The sequence below is a fragment of the Vipera ursinii genome (genome assembly GCF_947247035.1).
Source record: "Vipera ursinii genome assembly, chromosome: 3".
NCBI lineage: Eukaryota > Metazoa > Chordata > Lepidosauria > Squamata > Viperidae > Vipera > Vipera ursinii.
The window spans coordinates 180,056,763-180,079,050 of record NC_139516.1 but is presented as its reverse complement, the minus strand read 5'-3'; the positions used below and the strand labels follow the sequence as shown (position 1 = coordinate 180,079,050).

Sequence of the window (22,288 nt, the reverse complement as noted above, 5' to 3'; positions counted from 1 at the left end):
AAAGGTTATTTTTAAATATTGTTTTTAATTCTTTAAAAGCATAAATATGTGTAAAAAATCTGATATTTTTTAAAACTTTTGGAATTCTAGAAAACAATTTGTCAGTCATAACTATCAAAAGATGTATCTGGGAAGAGACTTACCTAGATGTGATGTATGTGTGAAAAAAAGCATGGAGAATGGTATAAAAATCTGTTGGGACAATAGAAAACTTGCTCTAGAGAACCTTTATGTAAGCAAGGTACTAATACTGTCATGGAGATAGTGGTTATGGTTTTGGCCAGGATGCTGCTCTTAATGTTTTAAGGGAGTGGATTGCAGGACCATAAGCATCTAAGGTACTTAAATAAGATAAGAATTTAAGTGCATTTTAGACTTGAGCTACAGCTTCCATGTGGTTTCCATTTCAAAATAGTATAAACTGAAATTCATCAAAGTTAATTGGAAATGACTCTTGCAGCTATTAGGGAAAAAACAAGTCTTCAAGAGCCAGTTATACAGCTAGGGTTACAAGTTGCCCATCTCTAATTTTAATGCATTTGCAAATCTAGTCAACAGGTTTTATCAAATTATGATTAATCAGACTATGGCTTCATATAATATCTCTCTTGCATGTCCTAGCAGAGATAAGGCAAACCACATCAGAATAATTCTACTATATCAGTAGTTTATTCATGTATTTTGACATGACAAAAATCATGTTGTAGAACAGGCAAGATTATCAGAAAACTTCCAGTGACAGAGCTGGAACTGAATAGCCACACTCAAACCAAACCTGGGAAAAATAATTCCTATCATACATGTCTTAATTATGGTTATTTATTGGATAGTAGAATATAGTGCTTTATAGTGGCCAGAAGAAGAAGTGTTTAAAATATACAGCACTGTCTCCTTTTGTCTGGAATAGTGTAAGATAAAGATAACCATTTCAGTAGTTTGCTACAGCTGCTTTTTGCTTTTAAAACTTTGATCTAAATGTTGTGGCATATATATGCAATGGAATCCATATTCTTTGTAGTACATACTAAAGCTATCCTCCCATAAAGAATGCCTTCTGGAAAAAATGCACTGCTCCTTTAAAGGTCCCACTACGGTGAAAATATGAATATTGATTAAGCCAAGTCATCAACTACAACCGTATTTCTTGATACCATTATTACCATAGGAACAAAATATAAAAACACATATTCTCCTGTGTTGAACTGGAATGTAATTAATATAAAAAAGTACCCTAAAGCTGGACAGCATTTAAAACAAGTTATATCTTAAACAAGGTGGCTAATTTTAATAACCACAAAAGTTGGTCAGTATTTAACATGACATTCTAAAAAAAGGTCACAATTTTATAACAAATTTACAAATGAATGATATACATTGAGATATAGAGGTAGAAGTTCACCTTTACAATATTCTACTAATACAGTTTACCAAATTCAAGGCACAAAATTATTCTTACAAAAAAGGCAAAATATGTTTTCTGCTCTATAATGCAATTAACAAAAACATTTTACAGTCTTGCTAATGTTCAAGTTGCATCTAATAATATTACATTTTATTTGTGTAACTCTTTAATGTGACAATTGGCAGGAGGACCAAGATTTATTTTTTTTCTTAACTCAATTTGCTTTTGAATTTTAAGTGAAAACGTGGGTTATTGGACAGTAATCAATGACAGGTAAATGGATTTCACTGTGTAGTCTAGAAAGACTAATTGTATCCAATTCCATCAAAGTTGGCTTTTATAGCGGTTGGTTTTAAATGCAAGCCATATATTCTTATCTAATAACAGAAAGAAATGGTATGGGTTATGACTTCGATTCTGGAAGCAATTCAAACTTTCCGTTAATGAAGACATATTTAGATTCAAAATATGCAACGTTGAAAAACAAAAAGTAATTCAAATGTATTATCCCGCACAGACTGATTGAGGTCTTGAAGCACTGCCCTGCTACATTACATATTGTAAATGACAACCATGAAAACATCACAAGAAAACGAACAATTGATGAAACAATTGAATCGTCTAATTGCATGACCATCTCAAGAGAAATCATACAAGGTTTCTATAAAAAGAGTAGCATATTACTGTACATCTAACAAAGTTTCAAAAGAATAAGGGTGATCGCTACTTTTTATAAATTTGCCTGTCACGGTTCTGAGGAATTCTGATTACTCTACATACAATATGTAAAAAAAAAAAGTTTTTTCCTGTTCTCTATCCAGGTATAGGATCCAAGAGAATGTCATGATAAAATGTTAACAGTTGCTCCTGCTAAATGCAAGTGCCCTCCAGAATACAGTTCTAGCATTTGATAATAATTCTGTTACAAATAACAGTCCTTTATAAAATGTTATATTTCATTCTTTGCTTCGTTGTTATTTGTGGCCTGTTTTCGCTGAGCAATGAAAGGATACATACACTTGTCTGCTCCCAAAAACCGGTACATGCACACAACTGCTTCAAAAGGTAGGATACTAAAACAAGGAAAAATATGAACAGGATTGTAAATATAGCAATAAAGATGGTTATTATTTGCTTTTCAAAACTGCAATAGCAAATGTAAGAAAATTAAAATACTATCTAGAGCAGATTCCCTCAATATGATAGGCTAAGGATAGAAGTTTTTTAAGTTTCTACAATTATTGCTTCTATTCTACAAAATCAACAAATCAGAAACAAAGTATAAATAATTCCTAAGGCTAAAATAATGAAAGTATCCATTATTATTAAATGTGTCAAAAGTAATATAATGAGTCAAAAGCTTTACTGGTGCAAATTCTAACATTGTTCCAAACAGCTACAGGCTCTGGATGTTAATAAAACTATTCTGTACAAGACTATAATGTGTTTTATGGACAATCGAAGGGCTTCCTCTGAAGCACAAACCCCACCCTATTTTTCACTAAAGAATGCTTCCCGGGGTGGCTTAGTCTTGGCTGCACACACTTTTGACTATTTTAACTAATGACCTATTGACAATGCCTCCGTAGAACAATACAGTAATTTTATCAGCAATGACAATTCATCAAACTGTTACCTATTTTAAAACCAGTATGTATTTCCTTTCTTAAGTCTTACTCATTTTTAGGTAAAAAAACAACCTAATAATACTCAGAGATCAAGGCCAAAAGACCAGAAGGACCATTTGACTAGATTCCATATTCAAAAGGGGCCTCACACTGAAATATTTGTTAGCATTTTTTTATTTCAAAATATTTGCACTATGCCTAATTCTTTCCTTGGTACTTTGCTTTTGTTTTCATGTGTTACTGTTTCTATTTTCATTGTATCTAGAGACTTTTAACAATTGGAAATGGTATGAGCCCTTGAGGAATTTTATAAGGCTTTATACAGATTTGTGAAGTTCCTTGCAAAGGAAGGTGGTTTTCCAAGAAATAAATAATCCATAAAATCAAAACAGGGAAAATATCATAGAATGTAACAGTCCAGATGCCTTTGATTAAGGAGATGCACTGTTTTTTAATTTCACTTTTATGATTCCTCCCAAAGACATTTGTGAGCAGACCAGTATTGTTATGGGTAATTCTCAACTTACAACCAGTTATTTGATGAATATTCAAAGTTACCCCATCTCAGAAAGGGTGCTTTAAGGTTTATAAATACACTTCCGGCTATCTGTCCCCCACATGGTTACACCGATCTGAGTATCTGGCAATCTATTCACTTTTATGACTGATAACAAAGTTTAGATCTTTGAGATCTAAGCCCGGCCCTGTTCATCTCACAGGATTCTTGTTGTGGAGTAAACAGGAAGAGGAAGGTGTGTTGGGCATATTCACCATCTTAAGTTATTTATAAAAATAATAAAGGTAACAGAATAAGAGTTGGAAGGGACCTTGGAAATCTTCTAGTCCAACTCCCTGCTTAGGCAGGAAACCCTGTACCATTTCAGACAAATGGTTGTCCCTTAAAAACTTCCAGTGTTGGAGCATTCACAACTTCTGGAGGCAAATTGTACCACTGATTAATTGTTCTAACAGTCAGGAAATTTCTCCTTAGTTCTAGGTTGCTTCTCTCTTTGGTTAGTTTCCATCCGTTGCTCCTTGTCCTGCCTTCAGGTACTTTGGAGACTAGGTTGGCTCCCTCTTTTTTGTGGCAGCCCCTGAGATATTGGAACACTGCTATCATGTCACCCCTCGCCCTTCTCTTCGTTAAACTAGACATACCCAATTCCAGCAACCGTTCCTTATATGTTTTAGCTTCCAGGTGAGGTACAGATAATTAAATAAATGAAATTAATGCTGTTAACTTTTCAGGGCTCATCAGCAATAGATTGGAAATGGTTTAGTTAGATATTATCACTGATTTCTATGGAACTTAAAAGTATAATTGTGCAGAATTCATGCCGCTTAAGCCAGTAAAGCCAGAATATGTGTCCTTGTTATTCTCCAAACTAAATTTTTTTGGATACTTTCCTTTTTGGTATGCTATCTGCGAAGTCTATTTTGTGTTTCTGTTCCTTCAAAAGAAATACAGTTGCCCTAGTGATGTCCCCATATTGATGGGCTATTGTCGTAGTCCAGTGGTAGAAACTTGCTTTGCCCCTAAAAGCATCTGCAGGCAATGCCTGCTACTACCCAAAAACTCTCAAATAGTAGATGCGAAGGACTTCCGCTTCATACATTTTGCCAATGAAGGGAAACAGTACTAGCACAGACAGAAAGAATGAAGAGAGGGATCCCTAGTGTTCTCTGAGTTTGGTTGTTTTCTCGTAGACATTTCATTACCCAAACTAGGTAATATCATCAGTGCTAGTCTAGCACTGATTATGTTACGTAGTTTAGGTAATGAAACATCTGTAAGAAAACAGCCAAGTTCAGAGAGCACCAAGGAACTCTCATTTCAACCCTGAGCTACAAATATTCTCTTTTACAGAAAGAACACTGCTTTATGCCATGTTGGAGACCTGGTTGTATCAATCCCATAAATTATGAATAATTGTAATTCCTGGGCCATTCTGTGCTATCACATTTTCTTTGACAAGCAATACTACTTGAGTTAATTAGAAGAGCTGGACATCTATCCCAAAGTCTGACTGCCCATTTAGTTCTGAAAGATGTATATTTTACTGAGTAGATCTAAATAATGACCTTTTCATGAAGGTAACCATATACATCAAACGAGGTGTGCAAATCATAGCTTGGTCAGTCAGTATAGCTCTCATAGCTTGCTTTACACAGTAATCTGGTTTCAAAGGTGGAAGGAATGGCTCTATTTCTTTTCTGAAAAAATAAAAATAACAAACCACATTTTAAAAATTTATCAGATAAAAATTACATGAAAACAGAAGACAATGTCAAACAGTTTTGTTTTATTGATTTAGTAGGGTGAGATTGAGGTCCTTGCTTAATACAAATCATCCTTCCCACAATGTATGCACCTTCAGAAACTAGGACAAATAATATAGGTAGTATAAAATTTAAGAGTACCATCCATTGTAGTTGGAAACTCAGTAGCATAGTACAAATACCAATAATGAAGTCAAATTAAATTACCTAGACAAAAATTACAAAACTAGAATCTTACTAGAATTTTAATTGTTTAGGACATGAGCCATAACCAGGGCCACAAATCATGATTAAAAACTTCAGACTTAACTGTGAGTTATAACAATGAATGCTCTTTAATCTAAAAGTTTTAATATATATTATATAAATATTAACAAATGTATTTAATGTAAGAGGCATTTACACTGCGCTAAAAAATAGTATCTTACAATCACAGCAGAACCATAGGTCTTAAATTAGCTATGGGAGTCTAATGAACTATTTTAAACATTACCACATTAGAATCCAATCCAATATATTTTCAAATGTAATAGACCATCTTTTCCCATAACATAGGAAATATGCCTACTTACCTAATTCTGCAGCCTCTGAACATTCCTGTATCTACGAGGTAAGGACAAACCAGTGTTGTTTTAATACCATCTTTTTCAGCTGCCTTTAGTTCATGGCTCAGGGACTCATGAAACCCCACAACTCCAAATTTACTGGCACAATAATCCTAAATTGGTGATATAAAAAACAAACATGGAACAAGTTACACAATTTTTTAAAAAATAGACTTAAACCGATCATCCTTTATTAAATAAAAATGTCTTTTTGAAAAATTAAACTTAAATAACATTCTTTGATGTTGCTTTTTGAAGAAATAAAAAGCCCTCTGTCTTTCAAGCAGCATTAAAAAAAACACCCATGTCTCAATTCAGCCATTGTTTTCTTTTAAAGAAAGAAGAGCTACCTCAAGCAATTTGGAAAAACAGCCACTAAATAGCATTTTTTTTCTTAGGTTTGCTCAATGGCTTTGATTCCAGAAACTGGAAGGTTTGGACTTTTGCACATTAGTAGCTAAGTCTGAGCAGTATCAGGACAAATCAGAATCTTAATCCATAGTATAAAGTTTAATTTAAAACTTAGGAAGCATTCGATCAAGGGTACTGAGAAAGAAAGAAGGTGAAGGGGAAGGAAGGAAACTACAACAAAGGTCAGACGTACCTCAGATTAATGAACTAAAATTTATTAATTTATCCCTTTTAATGGGCCTAACTAAAATTATTGCTTCCTATTTTATTATTAATTAGGATTAATTATTAGTCCTATCTTCAGTAGTAAGAAGGAAAATACATAGCTGATATTGGAAACCTGCTTTTGTCATAATAGAAGAATAATTTACAAATGTCCTGGGCAAATACAGAACCACAGAGTTGCACTTCGGCTACTAAGTCCAACCCCCATGCTCACAGGAGGAATCCAGTTTGAAGCATCCCTGACAGAAGGCTGTCCCACAATGTTCCTCCCATTGTGACTCTAGCTGCTTTCACTGTTAAAGTAAGAAATATCCTCCTATTGATCAGATGTTTTAAGCACCTTAAGCAACAAAGAGATGCAGAGAAAATATGCTGGTAATGCTAGAGACAATACAGTGAATAGACTTGCCAACAAATCACATTATCTCAGCATCTTCCTGCTACCGCCTATCAATAGCCAGAAAAAAAATGTAACCTTAATTATATTAGAAACAATCAATCAACAACAAAAAACAATTTAAAACAAAAAGCATCACTATTCAGGAAAGAAGGAAGAAAAGAGAGAAGGAGGGAAAAAAGAAAGGAAGAAGGAAGGAAATATGGCTCTATTTTTACCAGTTACCAATTATAGTTCTACCAAGTTACCAATTCTGATTCACTTTGAATCTAAGCATGTCTCTGGCAATGTCTTTTGAACCAGGAATGCTCTATCCAACATCTAAATTCCTCCAATGACATAAGGCTGAGTGACAGAGGTCCCAGGTTCATTTCTTAGCATCTCCCACCACTAAATGAAGCCTCTAGAGATTTGCTGCCATTTAATAGGAACAATTTTGTGTTGGTTTGGTCAGTAAAAAGCTGCTTTATAGCATGCCCTAATAATACTGTGAGATACTAAATTTAACTCTCATGTCATTGAGATTTCATCAATTAAGGACTATTTTTCTTCTACAATGATAGCTTTACAACAAACTTTTCTATAAAAGATCTGAAAACGCTAGTGGTAATCTCATTGCAATGCTTTTAGTTCACTGGTGATTTTGTTTTCCAAAGATACTAGATTAGTTACTCTTGACTGATGGATTCCTTAAAAGTTGAATTGTTTTGTCCAAGTGCTGCACATATTACCTTGCACACCAAGCTTGATGATAAAAGCAAACTCTTTCAACATGCAAGAAACATGGTTTAAGAAATTTGTACAAACCTCTACTCCAGCAGTACTAAAGAGGCCAAGAGAGCTTGCAACAGTGACAATATGTCCGTGGTTCAGTTCCAGCATTTTGGGAAGGAATGCTTTAGTGGTCTGCAAAGAACAAAAGAAATAATGTTTTAATCTTTAATGAGCTGGCCCAAAGGTAAGACAGCCAAAATTGTTAAACTTAAGCAGTTCTCCAATCTGAAACCTGCTTATTTCATTTCAGGATCAAGATGGAAATTTAAGCAAAAATAACTAAAAATAAATGTTAATTTATGTAAAATTGTTGAAGCAAAAAGTAAAAATGAATTTATAAAAGTGCACTATATAAAATTACATAGGATAGTACATGTAGTTCTAATTAATTGTCCACTGAAAATATGCAGTTATTGTATTAAGTTACGCATCTATAGGACTATAAAACCAAGCCTATATTTAAGGCACTATGTGTAACTATAATGTACAATAGTTGGTTTGATTTGGCAGCTGGGGGAGGAGAGAATATATCCAACTGTGGATTACTCAACAAATATTGAATAAACATGATAGGTAAATTGTCAGGATCCTTGACAGAAAATGCACTTTAATCTCTTAAAGATAAACATGCATGTCATCAAATTAAATAGATAAAGGCTAGCTTTGCTTAAAATGTCCTGATGCATATGTAAAAACAATTACTACAGTTCAGATAAAAATGCTATCATCATAGTGAGGTTGGTAATCAAAGGCCTGTAACATGTGCCGAGTCAACAGTGATGACAGCTTCCAGATCCTTGTTTCTTTTTAATAATTACTTTAAAATGAGGTTTGCCATGGATCAGCCTTTCAGACAGAGGGCATGTTCAAAGGGAGGAACATTCTCTAAAATGGCCATAGGCCACTAAGATAACTTCAGAAGATCTCTTCTGCTAGCTATCAGTGACCATATCCATAAATACACATTACTGTATGAATGAAAAACTATACTACAATGCAGAACTTTCCCCCTTAAGATTGTCTTATTTATTGTTTGTATTTCAAAATTTATCATTATTGCAGTCCCTCAGAGCAACATTTAGCCAGTTCCCTCTTACTAGTATACAAGGCCAGAACATCACCACCACCAACAACAACAACAAAAAATACTCTCCACAAGGTTTCTTTTAAAATCTCATCCCACAAAAACCGAGATATGTCTCTGTGGACTTTTATGAGTTTCCTCATGCAGAAATCTATTTGAAATAGTAAAACATTTATAAGGTGCAGCTGCCATGTGCTTGCAGTAAGAGATAATGTGCTAGAATTACATTTCTGCCAAATTGATTGTATCTGTAAGCCAAAATAAAGGCTCAGTTTTGAACTGCTATATATCAATTCTACATACATGTGGATTCTTCTCCCTTGTAACTTAAATCATCTGCCATATGAATTTGCTCTCTAAATAACTGTTGGCTTAAATAATTTTACTAACAACTAACTCAGTCTAATTTCATTTTTATGTCAACTCTGTTTTTCAATCAGAAATGAGTCAACAATTTTTACACGTTCCTTGAACTAGAGTTTTGCTTGAAGTTATTAACTCTGAGCTCTGAACACCACACAAATAAAGCATTTTTATGTGCAGTTATTGGGTGACAGAAGATTAAAGGTTTTTGCTTCTACTGATAAAATATTTATTTCAGAATTAATCTTGCTTGTTTGATCTGTCCACTCCATTTTCCTTTGGAGTTTTTGAAAACATTCTAAAAACTTATTGCAGAGCAGATAGTCATCTTAATTAGAAATGCAAAATCTAAGGTACATACACAAGGTTGTTACCAACTTGCAATTTTTAATGTAAGAGAAGGAAAAATAAGCACATGATTTGACAGAATCAAAACAGTTTGACAATATGTATTAACTATAATTAATTTTAATTAAATGTCAATGCCGTAAAATCAAATTTAGCTTTTTCATTCTCACCCCATTTAACTTCAATTATTTAAAATATAAATGTAGCACTTCCTTTATATGTTACGTGCTCAAGACCTAAATTGTGTGATTAAAGTATATATTATGGAAACAAAATATGATATCACTTTTCTCAGTAATATCTGGAGTTTTCATTTTGTTAATAATCTGAAACTAGAAAGAAGGTAAGTAGTAAATCTTTCTTGTTCTATGCCTGTGTTTGCCCCGGTTCCTTTCAAAGAGTTATGATTGGAAAATGCTGAACGCCCAACTGGTCAACATAAGCAGTTGTAGCAGCTGATAAAATGTATAGACTTTCCTTTCTTTTAAGAACTTTTACAAAAAAAATTCATGTCTTTTAAAATGATTTCTCAGCAGCTACAAAACTATATTGAATACTCAGATTTGGTGCCTAAAACAAATTTCTATACACAGCTCTGAATTCATAAATTTAGTATAGAGTTTCTTATTTTGAGCTTGTCAGTCCTCTTACAGCAGAAGGCATCTGCAAATATGTGTCTTGAAAAAAAGAGGGTCTACTTCATTTAATCACCAAAGTCAAGATTGTTAAATCATGATTAAATACAATTTATTGTAGGCCAATGATTGCCTAGTTGCTTGTAAAATATTGAGTTCTTTCATACAATAAGACAACAGGACCACACTGCCATTTACTTGCAGAAAATCTCAAGTTCAATTTCTGGAATATTTAAGTAGATTTGGACAGTTGCTGCCAGTCAATGTCAATCATAATGAGCTAAATGGACTACTAGTTTGATTTAATATCTCTTTAAGTAACTCTTGATTTAATACCTATTTAAGTATGTGAGAGTTTGGAAAATAAAAAAATACATTGAGCAAGAATTGCATTACAACACTTTTTATAATCCAGTTATAAATATAGAGCAGGGGTGTCAAACTCAATTTCATTGAGGGCCGCATCAGCATTGTGGTTGCCCTCAAGGGGCTGGGTGGGTGTGGCCAGGGTGGGCGTGGCCTACTGGGTGGGCATGGCTAGAGTGCGTATGGCCTACTGGGTGGGCGTGGCCAGCTCTACATCGTTGGCATCAAGGGTGCCTATGGGGGCCTGGGCAGGAGTGGGACAGATCTGAGGGTCTCTGGCAGAAGGAGGGTCTCTGGGCCAGGGCCAAGGCAGTGGGGGCCGTTCCCTCACTGTTCCCAGGATGGCTTCGCGGGCCACATGAAACCACTTCGCGGGCCGGATCCGGCCCCCGGGCCTTGTGTTTGACATGTCTGATATAGAGTATTCCATAAGAAAAAATGTTATTTAATTGATAAATAGCAAATAAATGAATAAAATTCAGCAATTTTGGCTTTTAAGACCAAATTTTTTCTAACACTATATTCTTCAATTTGCAATATGAATAGAGAAACATAAACAAGAGTTATATTAAGATTTATATCCTATTTTTATTTTTGTATGGCTCAGGATAGTATATGTATATTCCTGCCTTCTAATTACTTTACAAGAAACCTGTGAGCAGGGTTGGATTAGGAGACTCACCAACAGCCACTCAGTCGCCTTTCATGCATAAGAGAGAACTAGAATTCATAGGCTTTTGGTTTCTAACTTTAACCACTTCATCAAATTTATTTTTAGCCTGCTCCTGATTGAGTCTTTGACTAATATGGAGAAGAAATGCAGCTAATATATGAAAAAGTACCAATCTAGATTTAGAGGGAAGCTGTGAATTAGCTATAATCATAAAAATCTTTTAAAAAACATACCTAGCCTCATTACTACATGTTATTATCCCATAACATCAGGATAATTTGCCATCCCTAAACTTACTTTTTTTTTAAAAAAAAGTTGTTAATTATTTCCACTAAATAGTCTTACAAAGTTTCTGAACCAAATGCCTGATAAAACTAGCATAATGAAACTAAGGAAGTATATTGTTTTATGAGATAGGGACTAAGATATTTCTAAGCATGGAAAACTTAGTTTCAAATATCCCCCTCCTTTATTACTTTAGTTGTAGTTTTAAAAACATCAAGAAAGCTAGGTGAAAAGATAAAACAATGTCATACAAGCACAGAACTAAAATTTCAACTAAGAAATATGAAAACATAAATAAAACAATAAAACATGGTCCGAAACCAAGTTTTAGTCTATAATATGATGTAACTAGTATGGTTCCTACTAATACCAGTACCTATTTAATGAAGCAACCAGGAGAACAACGGTTAACCATATTCTGTGCACAAGATGCAAAGGAACTGGCTCAACTACATTTACAGCCATACAAGGAATTCCCTTGATACCTGCATAGAAATTACTTTTGGCTGTAGGATAGAATTCTGTATACTGTGTCTAACCGAAAAAAGTGCCAAGTTGTGGGTCAAGAAAACTCAGATCCTATTGCTAAGAAGAGGAAGAATATAAATGGTAGTAATGATAAGGAATTATGATTCTGTATTAGGACACTGGTATTGGGGGACAGCATCACAAAATTTTCTTTCATTTACATTCAGTACAATTGTTTTTTAGCAAACTACAAGGACTTATATTAGTTAGTGGCACAGTGGTATTTTTATGTCATTGACTGTATACTGGATAATATGAAATGTTAAAATGGTGGGGGGAAGAGCAAATGCATTAGTAAAACCATGAGCTTTAGAGCAACACTTTGCTAGCCAGTCTAGTAATCAGGCCTTGGTCAAACTAATTTTCATTTCAGCTGTCAGGGTAAATAAAAAACCAAAGTATCGGTCAAATATAAATATATAAACATATAAAATAATCTAATAAGCACAAAATCAAATGAAAAAGGACAGGGTGCAGAAAAATATTATGAGTCTCTTGACTCCACAATTCTCTTAAATGGTATCTGAGAGCCTTGGTGGAGCAGTGGGCTAATGCCTCAAGTAACACCAGCTGCCTGCAATTAGTGCAGGTTCGCATCCCACCAGGCTCAAGGTTGACTCAGCCTTCCATCCTTCCGAGGTAGGTAAAATGAGGACCCAGATTGTTGGGGGCAATAAGCTGACTTTGTAATAATGCCGCTTGGGGGGGGGTGTATGAAAGCCCTAATAAGCAGGCATATACATAGAATGAAGGCTACTGCTAAGCTTGTAAGCCGCCCTGAGTCTTCGGAGAAGGGCGGGATATAAATGGAATTAAAATAAATAAAATAAATAAATAAAAATCTTTGGTTTCCAACAGCTTCTAAGAGTTCCAGTCAAAGAACAAAAGCCTTAAAGTTGATTATACACACCCATTTTGTTCTGAAGAAAAATCTATGTGATTGCAATGACACATAATCAATCTACACAGATTACTTACCATCAAGAAAACAAATAAGCCAAAATGAAAAATGAGCTAAGAAAACAAATGTCAAAATGGGAAATGGGTTAAGAAATTAAAAGTTTAGCAATCTTTGTCTCTACATTTCTCACACACTTTAATTCAGGATGTTAAAGGAAGGAAAACAAAGTTGGTAGAGACTTTACTAAGGAATAACAAAGAAAACATCAAAAGCTTATTTTTAGGTGCAGAATCTAAACTACCAAGAGTTCCAGCAAAAGGAGTCACCTTTTGTCTTTTAGTTGTTCATTACACACTAGAAGTTTCCTAGCACCTAAATCCTAAGTCTCACCTACTAACACATTCAATTTCTAGTTGTGAAAATTCTTCACCCCTGTTCAATTAGCACCAAAGCTTGTTGCCATTTGGTTAAAAATCAATAAATAATGCAAATACTTAAACCTTGCCATTTACCACCCAACTCAGTTTAAATACCAATTATTGAGAAATGTAAGCACACTATTGTGTTCATGTCCTGCTTCTGGAATTTTTATAAGCTGATCCCAAGAGAGGCAGAAATGCTGGACCAGTTGTATCTCTGGCGTCTTCCAGCATGGGGCCTCTCTGAAATGGAGAACAGTGAAAGGAAGAGAGTCACCTGTAGAGAGTCACCTACTAAGGCAGGAAACATCCAATGAATTACTTCAATATATCTAAGAATGAGATACATCACTTACACAATGCTAGTAAAGTATAATATTGAACTAGAAGTTGAAATGAAATCATTATTTTAAACCTGAATTGTCCTTCCACATGGACAAAAGATCTTTCTGTTTATGGAGGGAAATATTCCAGAGGCTTCCTGTAAATAGAAGAGAATGGAATCCCCACTGCAGCTCCCAGTATTATTTTCCATTCTGCTTCAGAAATATTCAATTGGAGATGGCCCTAGGAAAGGAAATTTGAGAAACCTACTCTTTAGACCAGGGGTGTCAAACTGCCGGCCCGTGGGCCAGATGCACCATAGTGAAACCACGCCCACCCCATTGCCAGCAATGACAAAAAAAATCACAATATGTCGTAATACATCACATGACCTTGCGAGTTTGACACCCCTGCTCTAGACAAACCAACCAACCACCATATAAGCTTTGTTCTCATACAATGGGCATTTACTGCAAAAATCCTTTTCCACAAATTGGAGGAAAAAGATACATAGGATCTGTAATTCTGTAGAAAATGATAAATACAGCAAGAAGATAAGAGGTTTCTCTCAGAAGTTCAAACAAAAATAATTAGGCTTTCCTTAGAAATGCATTTTAAATGATTCATCAGTAAATGTAAATATGCAATATTGATAGCTTACAAATCAGTGTTGCCAGAACAAATTAAGTTTTTTATGATTAGAAACACAATTTAAGATAAGCGATATTTGCATAAGACAGCCTATTTTCCTTTCAATAAACAATTAGGAAAAAAATTGTTTACAAAATATTTGCCTTTTTACCACACCATTCTATACTTTTTTTCAGAAGAAAACTCCATTATGTTTAAGAGAACAGTTTGGAAAGTGAATCGGTGTATGCAAGTATACACCAGACCAAGAAATGACTTAGGTTATAATGGGTGGATTAAGTTAAATATATCGGACAAGTAGTGACAACAAAATGTCTCATCTTTGCCATAATGAAGTAGTAACAAAATAAGTTTCTTACAACCCCACCCCCAGAAGAAAAGTATTGCTCCCAGATGTATTATGTCATGTACTTCCTTGTGTAATATGTATCACTCCTGTATTTGATTCTGGGAACAAGCAGGATATGCCCATATCCTACTATAATAAGGAAATAAAAAGAGTACTATAAAATAATTCATTCCTTAAAAAATAGATAGAACTCAATGTTAGTTCTTTCTGCTAATTTTTATACAATTTCTACATTACTTTTCATTACAAGGAATCATCAATTAGTTTTTTAAAGTTTTCTAAATCATTCTGAAAGTACTTACACTTTATTAAGCACTGCAGAAGAATGCAATAGAAATATTTTAAAATAAAGCAAAAGAAAACATTGGAAACAATAACAAAAATATATTTTAGTCAAAGCCTAAAATAGATAAGCATACAAGAAAAATTAGTAAGAGTTAAAAAAAACTTTGGAGATATAGGTAAAGATAGAATTGGTAGGAAATTCTGGAAATTGCAATCTGAATGCATTTTGGGGTCACCAAATGGAGAACACTAGCATATAATCCCATTTTTGGAAAATAATGATGATGATGATGATGATGTTGGAAGGGACCTTGGAGGTCATCTAGTCCAACCCCCTACTCAGGCAGGAAACTCTATACCATTTCAGACAAAAGGCTGTCCAGTCTCTTCTTAAAAACTTCCAGTGTTGGAGCATTCATAGCTTCTGGAGACAGGTTGTTCCATTGGTTAATTGTTCTAACTATCAGGAAATTTCTCCTTAGTTCTAGGTTGCTTCTGTCTTTGGTTAGTTTCCATCCGTTGCTTCTTGTCCTGCCTTCGGATGCTTTAGACAATAGCTTGACTCCCTCTTCTTTGTGGCAGTCCCTGAGATATTGGAACACTGCTATCAAGTCATCCCTCGTGCTTCTCTTCATTAAACTAGACATACCCAATTCCAGCAACCATTCTTTATATGTTTTAGCCTCTAGTCCCCTAATAATCTTTGTCGCTCTTCTCTGTACTCTTTCTAGAGTCTCAACATCTTTTTTAGATCATGGTGACCAAAACTGGATGCAGTATTTCAAGTGTGGCCTTACCAAGGCATTGTAAAGTGGTATTAACATTTCACGTGATCTTGATTCTATCCCTCTGTTAATGCAGCCTAGCACTGTGTTGGCTGTTTTGGCAGCTGCAGCACACTGTTGGCTCATATTTAAGTGATTGTCAACTAGGGCTCTGATATCCCTCTCACAGTTACTAGTATTCAGCAAGGTACCACCTATACTATACTTGTATGTTTGGTTTTTCTTGCCTAAATGTAGAACCTTACTTTTTTCACCATTGAATTTCATTTTGTTAGATAGTGCCCAACATTCAAGTCTGTCAGCTCATTAGTTGCAATTTCAGAGATTTCTGTATATTTGACTGTCCTCAGATACAGATCTTATAAAAGGCAGATGAAGTTTCCAATAGAAGACTGTTCCAAAAGTAAGAAAAAGTCAGAAAGTCCACTTTCCCTACTAGTGATATGGAAATATATTATACCTTTGTATTTTCCTTAAGATTCCTATTGCCCCTACCTATTGACCTTCTTCAAATGGGTGGTTGAAACATGATTTTTCCCATGAGCGAGTACATTGTGCAAGAGAATGTTGTTTTCCTTGTCATTTTAAAATTGTTCTAAACTCTTTTTAATACTGCATGCTGCCTAGAGTTGTTATGACCCTGGGAAGCTTTACAAATTTGAAAAATAAATAAATTGGTGCCAACTGACACTATTAAGTTATCTTTGTATTGTAGATATATGAAAATATATACATTCAATGCTAGCATCTCCAAAGAAAGAATTTTGAGGAAAAGATGTGCTCAAGAATTTGGAGGGCCACAGACAACCCCAATAGATAAAAGGGAGATAGAAAGTTTCATTTCTTTTACCTTAAGATAGTTTCATCTGTATACCATTGTTGAGTTGAAAGGTAGTATCACAAAAGTGAGATCAGTAAATACTACTTATGTCAACTGAATCTAATTCTTTGTAAATAGAGACTGATCAAAAGAAAAAAAAATCAGAAAAAAGGGTTTTTCAAAACGATTGATGTGCAATATATAATTAGATCTCAGTATCAGTACTTGGGCTTTACATTCCAACTATTTATTGCTAATCTAAAGCACCGAGCACAAAGTAATCGAAGCACACAATGGAATATCAAAAGACTTCAACTTCTATCAACTTGAGAGTTTTTAATAACCATCAGCTTTCATGACTTTCCATTTTTATTCAATAAGCATACCTCAAGTCTTAGACTTGATGTATAGCACTAAGGAGCCTTGGTGGAGCAGTGGGCTAATGCCTCCTTAAGTAACACCAGCTGCTTGCAATTAGTGCAGGTTCGCATCCCACCAGGCTCAAGGTTGACTCAGCCTTCCATCCTTCTGAGGTAGGTAAAATGAGGACCCAGATTGTTGGGGGCAATTAAGCTGACTTTGTAATAATGCCGCTTGGGGTGTGTGTGAAAGCCCTAATAAGCAGGCATATACATAGAATGAAGGCTACTGCTAAGCTTGTAAGCCGCCCTGAGTCTTCGGAGAAGGGTGGGATATAAATGGAATTAAAATAAAAATAAATAAATAATAAAATAATTGACTTAGTTTAATTCAAGCTTAATAAAAGATCAAATAATGCATCTGATGAGAAGGTTGGATATTAAGTGCTCAAAAACTATACATACAGTATAATAAAGATAAGTATCTGTGAACAAGCTTGCTGGGCTTTACATATAAAAATTGGAGTTGAAATCGATGATGATGAAAAAACATATTGAAACAACTCAGATACACCCACTTTCAGCCACTTTTAAAACGCACAGATGAGAACAACTGTCTAAAAGATACTTGAGGGCATACTTAAAAGCACTTGTTAAAAAAAGCCAACTAGTCTGTATTTAAACTTTTGCACAGAAGTAGACCCACCATTCATCAACTGGAACTGCATCTAAAAATGACACTAAGGATTGTGTCCCATTGTGTGTTCCTTGTGGAAGAAAGCCATCCGTCAACAGAAAAAGCAGTGAATCTCATATGATAGTAATTCTGGGGGGTCTTGTGCAGAATAAGGGAAGAAATTTGCACAAAACCTCTTTTCCACTAGGTAGTACAGAGGAATGAAGGCACAGCCTATCACCCAACTTCTTAAGAATAAAGATTGTAGCTTAATCAGCAATGGAATTCAAGATTGTAGAAGACCAATTGTTGTCACCAGTACACAATAAAGATTTGCTATAGTAACATACTAAATGATATGTGTATTTATGATCATCAGTAGCAGATGTCAATAGCTCAGACTCTTTTTGTTTTAATTATTTTTGTACTCCTGGTAGTTTGGATTGGAAAACAAGAGATGCCTAAGTATCACATAACAAAGTAATTTCTTCCTAAAGACATTTTCATGAACTACAGAAATCATGTACATGGAACTAGAAAGGTTGTGGCTGCTAACTAAAACTATATAAAGTTGTATAACAAGGAGCATTTTTAGTGTTTTATTGGGTCTGTCTGCTTCAAATAAAACACTATTGGTCCAGAGCACAGAGCAAAAGTCAGAAATAAGAATAGATAAAAGTTGCTACAATAATCCTACATACTTTACTCAAATTCTGTTGACCACAATGGAGCTTATTTGTTAATAAATTCTTATAGGATTACAACTAAATGTTCTATTAGTTGGGGATTTAAAAATGATTCCTTAAACCACACAATTTTGTAAATAAATGATTTAGTTGCTGAAATGAAGAACAAGATAATTCAGGAATTTAATGAATGACAATACTACCAAAGCCTCTCATTTTTATATTATGCCACTAACCAAATTAGTGGTTAGCACTTTTTCTACTTTTTTGAGTATCAGCTAGATGTTTATCCTTCTAGCAGAAAAAGTTTCTAAGTATAGTACTTTCCTTTTGTAAAATATTAAAGGCAAACTTCTTTGAATTATGCAACTGGTATGTGCTGAAATGGGGTCTCAGATCAATTCACTTAGCAGTATACCGTGTAGATCTAAAAAGTGTGCTTGACAGAAGGATCATGAACTACTTGTCTGCTCTTCTCTCTTAAGATACATTCAGCATGTATTTAAGATTCTCAATAGCAAAAAGCTACAAGCTATATCAACATTGCAGGTGCTGGGATGGTGACTACTATACAATGGTGTGTGAATCATTTAAAAAATCATATTTAATGAAATACTTGTTTACAGTCAGTAATAGAAACCATAAAAGTAGCATTCTCAACATTAGAGGATATAAGACTGCCAAGAAAGCAAAGGGGGCCAAGGAACCATTTCTATTACTCAAGTGCTCTTTAGATTCAATCGGCTGTAGACTTACCTGGGAAGTAAGCCCCTCTGGGGATGCCAGTACAAGTGATGAAAGCCACAATCATTCAAAGTCTACTTCAAGTAGCAACAGAGCAGAAAGTAGACTATGAATACAGCACAGAACATTTATCAGCCCAGTGATTGAAAACAAGGCTAAAATGTACTTCTGCTTGTGATTTCAGATAGCTGCTACTACTCAAATGACAAAATATTCTAGTGAGCCATGATCATAGTCAAAGTAGTGAAGCTTCCTGTTTTTGAGGCAATAGTTTCTTACAGCTAGTTCCAACTAGATAAATCAAATGGGCTGTAAAGCATGTTTAAAAAATATGCCTTTCTTCACTGTCATAACACATTAAATATATTATAACTTCTAAAGAGCCAGCTGTACGATATAATTCAAAAGGAGAACTAACAGAACTCACAAGTGAATGTTATTTAAATCTATTGATGTTTCTATAGTAATATCTCTGAACTGGAAGATCTATAACATTCCCAACTCTTACTGCAACCTGTAAGTTAATTTGACAAACATGTGTAATTACTATTTTCACGGCAGTATAGTTTCTATGGATCAGGCTCACTGAGTACAAAGATCAGCAAAAAGGTAGATGGCACAACAGTCTAGGGCAAACCCAGTGGTGGGATTCAGCCAGTTTGCACCACTTCGGCAGAACCGGTAGCTAATTTTTTGTTGCCCACGCCCAGAATGGACTTCCGGAAGCAGCATCCACATAGAGAACCGGTTGTTCACATGTTTGAATCCCACCACTGGGCAAAATTATCTTGAAGCTACAGTCTTACGCAAAAAAAAAAAAGCTACAAATTTTAAACTTCATTCAACTTTAAAAGAAAGGACAAAGTAAAAATGGAAACATGATCATGAACTAAATAAATAGCCTTGCTCATCTTCAGAACATCAAAGTTCACTGTCATTTGGCTAGAAATAAGTATATTTACCCAGAAATGTGCATGGCAATTAACCATCATGGTCCTCTCAATAAGCTCATCAGGACATTCCAGAAGATGGTGCCCGGAAACAACACCGGCATTGTTCACGAGGACTGAGACTTCACCAACCTCCTTGCAGACTCTCTCAGCAGTCTTGTACACATTCTCTCTGTTGCTCACATCACAAGTGTATGTATGAACTTGTAAGTTGTATGGAGGTAGCACTTCCTCTTCACCATGCCCAGCTGCTTACAGAAATCCAGAGAAGCAAAGGAGAGGGACAAATAAGAATTTAATTAAATATATATTCAGTGTTTCCATACCAGGAAATAAGAGGCAATTATTAATCTACCCAGTTTGACAAGATTCTTGTTAGTCCTGTTCCAAAAAATAAAGTGTGACAACTACATACCAAAACAATGAAGTACCAAGCCCTACAGAGCTAATATTCAGCAGTGATCTACTGATGCCAATTGGAAGGTAACACGACCAAGGATTGCACCATTACTGATTTAAAAATGAAGCTGAGCAGCCCCAAGCTCAGTGGGGACATGTAGACCTACCTTTTCCACATTTGTTCAGAAACAAGCATTATTGAGTACCATTAATTTATTTTGCAGGCTGCAATTTTCGAGTTATTTACCTGGCAGTTAATGCTACTGTCCTAATTAAGGCATACTACCAAATAGGTTTTAACATTATTTAAAATTATTTATATCATTGTTATTATGCCAGTTATTACTTCAAGCAATATCTATATCCTTCTGTCAAGAAAAGCATTTGACATGAGCCCTTTTTGCTTATTTTATATTATAGCAACTATTTCTTAAATTATAACAATTTATTTACAAAAGCCTAACTCCTACTATGATAGAAACAAATTCTATTGTCACCATTATCATTTTCTGTAAGCTTTGAACGGTTAAACTTTCAATTATTTATCCAGTATTTTTCAATCATTCAAAGTCATGGAGTAGAATGACATGGAAATTTAGTTATTTAATTTGTACAACCACCCATCTCCAACCAGTGACTCTGGATGCAAGCAATCATGAAACATTTAAAACACAATAAAAAGAAAAGTAAATGCAAATAGCTAAGAGACATTGTAATACAATACTATCAACCTCAGTCAGATGAACAAAAAAAAAAATGCCCAAATTCCTAAACTTCTTGGGTGACAGGAATGGAGAATATTTTCCCAAGAGCCAATTTCAAGGATACTCTTCAATGTTTCTCCTCCACCCTCCACTCCTAAACCCAGAACTTTTGAATATTTTCAAATCTGCTGCCCTTAAGAAAAAGAGCAGGACAAGTCGCTCTGGAGAGGCTGCAAAGCAGCAAGGCAACTCAATGGACCTCCTAGTGACTTCTGGAAATGTCTCCTCCTGCAAAACACCTGGATATTCCTACCTTAGTTCTGGGCCAGAACCAATCAGTACTTTTATTCTAAGTAAAGAAAGCTTAATGCAGGAATGCTTCTGAAGGGTCATCTAGATGTACATTGAACTCAGTGAAACAGGAAATGCCTATTCCAAGCACTATCAAGAGTAATAGTTTCAACTGTGGCAATCATACGAATTTTTCCCCCCTTCTCATTGCAGCGCGCCTCAGGCTAGGTGGTGATACCCACACAGTCCAATTTTCCTTCTTTGATGGAAGCCATACTTGATGCCTTCTTTCCCACTCGGGAGAATTTGGCGCCCGCTTCACGCGCCAACGCCAACCCCGTTACCTTTCTGAGCCGCGACCACAGCTTCTTCCGAGATCTCCCGGTAGATGTGCCGCACCATGCCCGCCGTCTCCTCGTTGCTCTGCTTGTTGATGTCCCACAGGACCAAGCGTGCTCGGCGGCGGGCGAACTCCAGAGCGAAGAGCCGACCCAGCCCGCTACCGGCTCCGGTGATCAGGCACACCTGCCCCGCCACGCTCTTCTCCTTGGGGCGCACGAGCCATTTGGCGGCGGCCACCACGAACGCCCAGAGGACCTTGAAGGTGACCACGAAGAATTCCAGGAAGATGTTCATGGCTGCCGAGCCGCCTTTCGACGGAGAAGCCTCGGGGGATGCGGGGAGCCGCTTTCTGGCGATGGCGCGAGCGAAGGAAGTGAGCGCGCGGGGTTCCCCGCACCGGTCTTGGGCACCGGCGCAACAAGTCAAAAGCAGCGGGACTGCTTAGATGAGGAAGCGTCCCTGTTCTCGCCCGCCTTGCCCCGAGCAGTAGAGTGGCTCCCACTCTTCAGAGAGACAGGCAAGAGTCTCTCTCTCTCTCTCTCTCTCTCTCTCTCACACACACACACACACACACTCACACAAACACACAGAGAGAGACT

General features: G+C 35.7%; 1 protein-coding gene across 1 annotated transcript; it reads right to left on the bottom strand.

The window, feature by feature from the left end:
- Positions 1-381: 381 nt before the first annotated feature.
- Positions 382-21,994, bottom strand: RDH10 (retinol dehydrogenase 10). Its single transcript, XM_083360790.1, has 6 exons — positions 21,692-21,994; positions 19,966-20,201; positions 7,756-7,854; positions 5,883-6,028; positions 5,113-5,244; positions 382-2,475 (listed from the first exon to the last, which is right to left on the bottom strand). The coding sequence occupies exons 1-6, from the start codon at positions 21,981-21,983 to the stop codon at positions 2,352-2,354; spliced, it is 1,029 nt and encodes a 342-aa protein (XP_083216916.1). The 5' UTR covers positions 21,984-21,994; the 3' UTR covers positions 382-2,351.
- Positions 21,995-22,288: the final 294 nt, after the last annotated feature.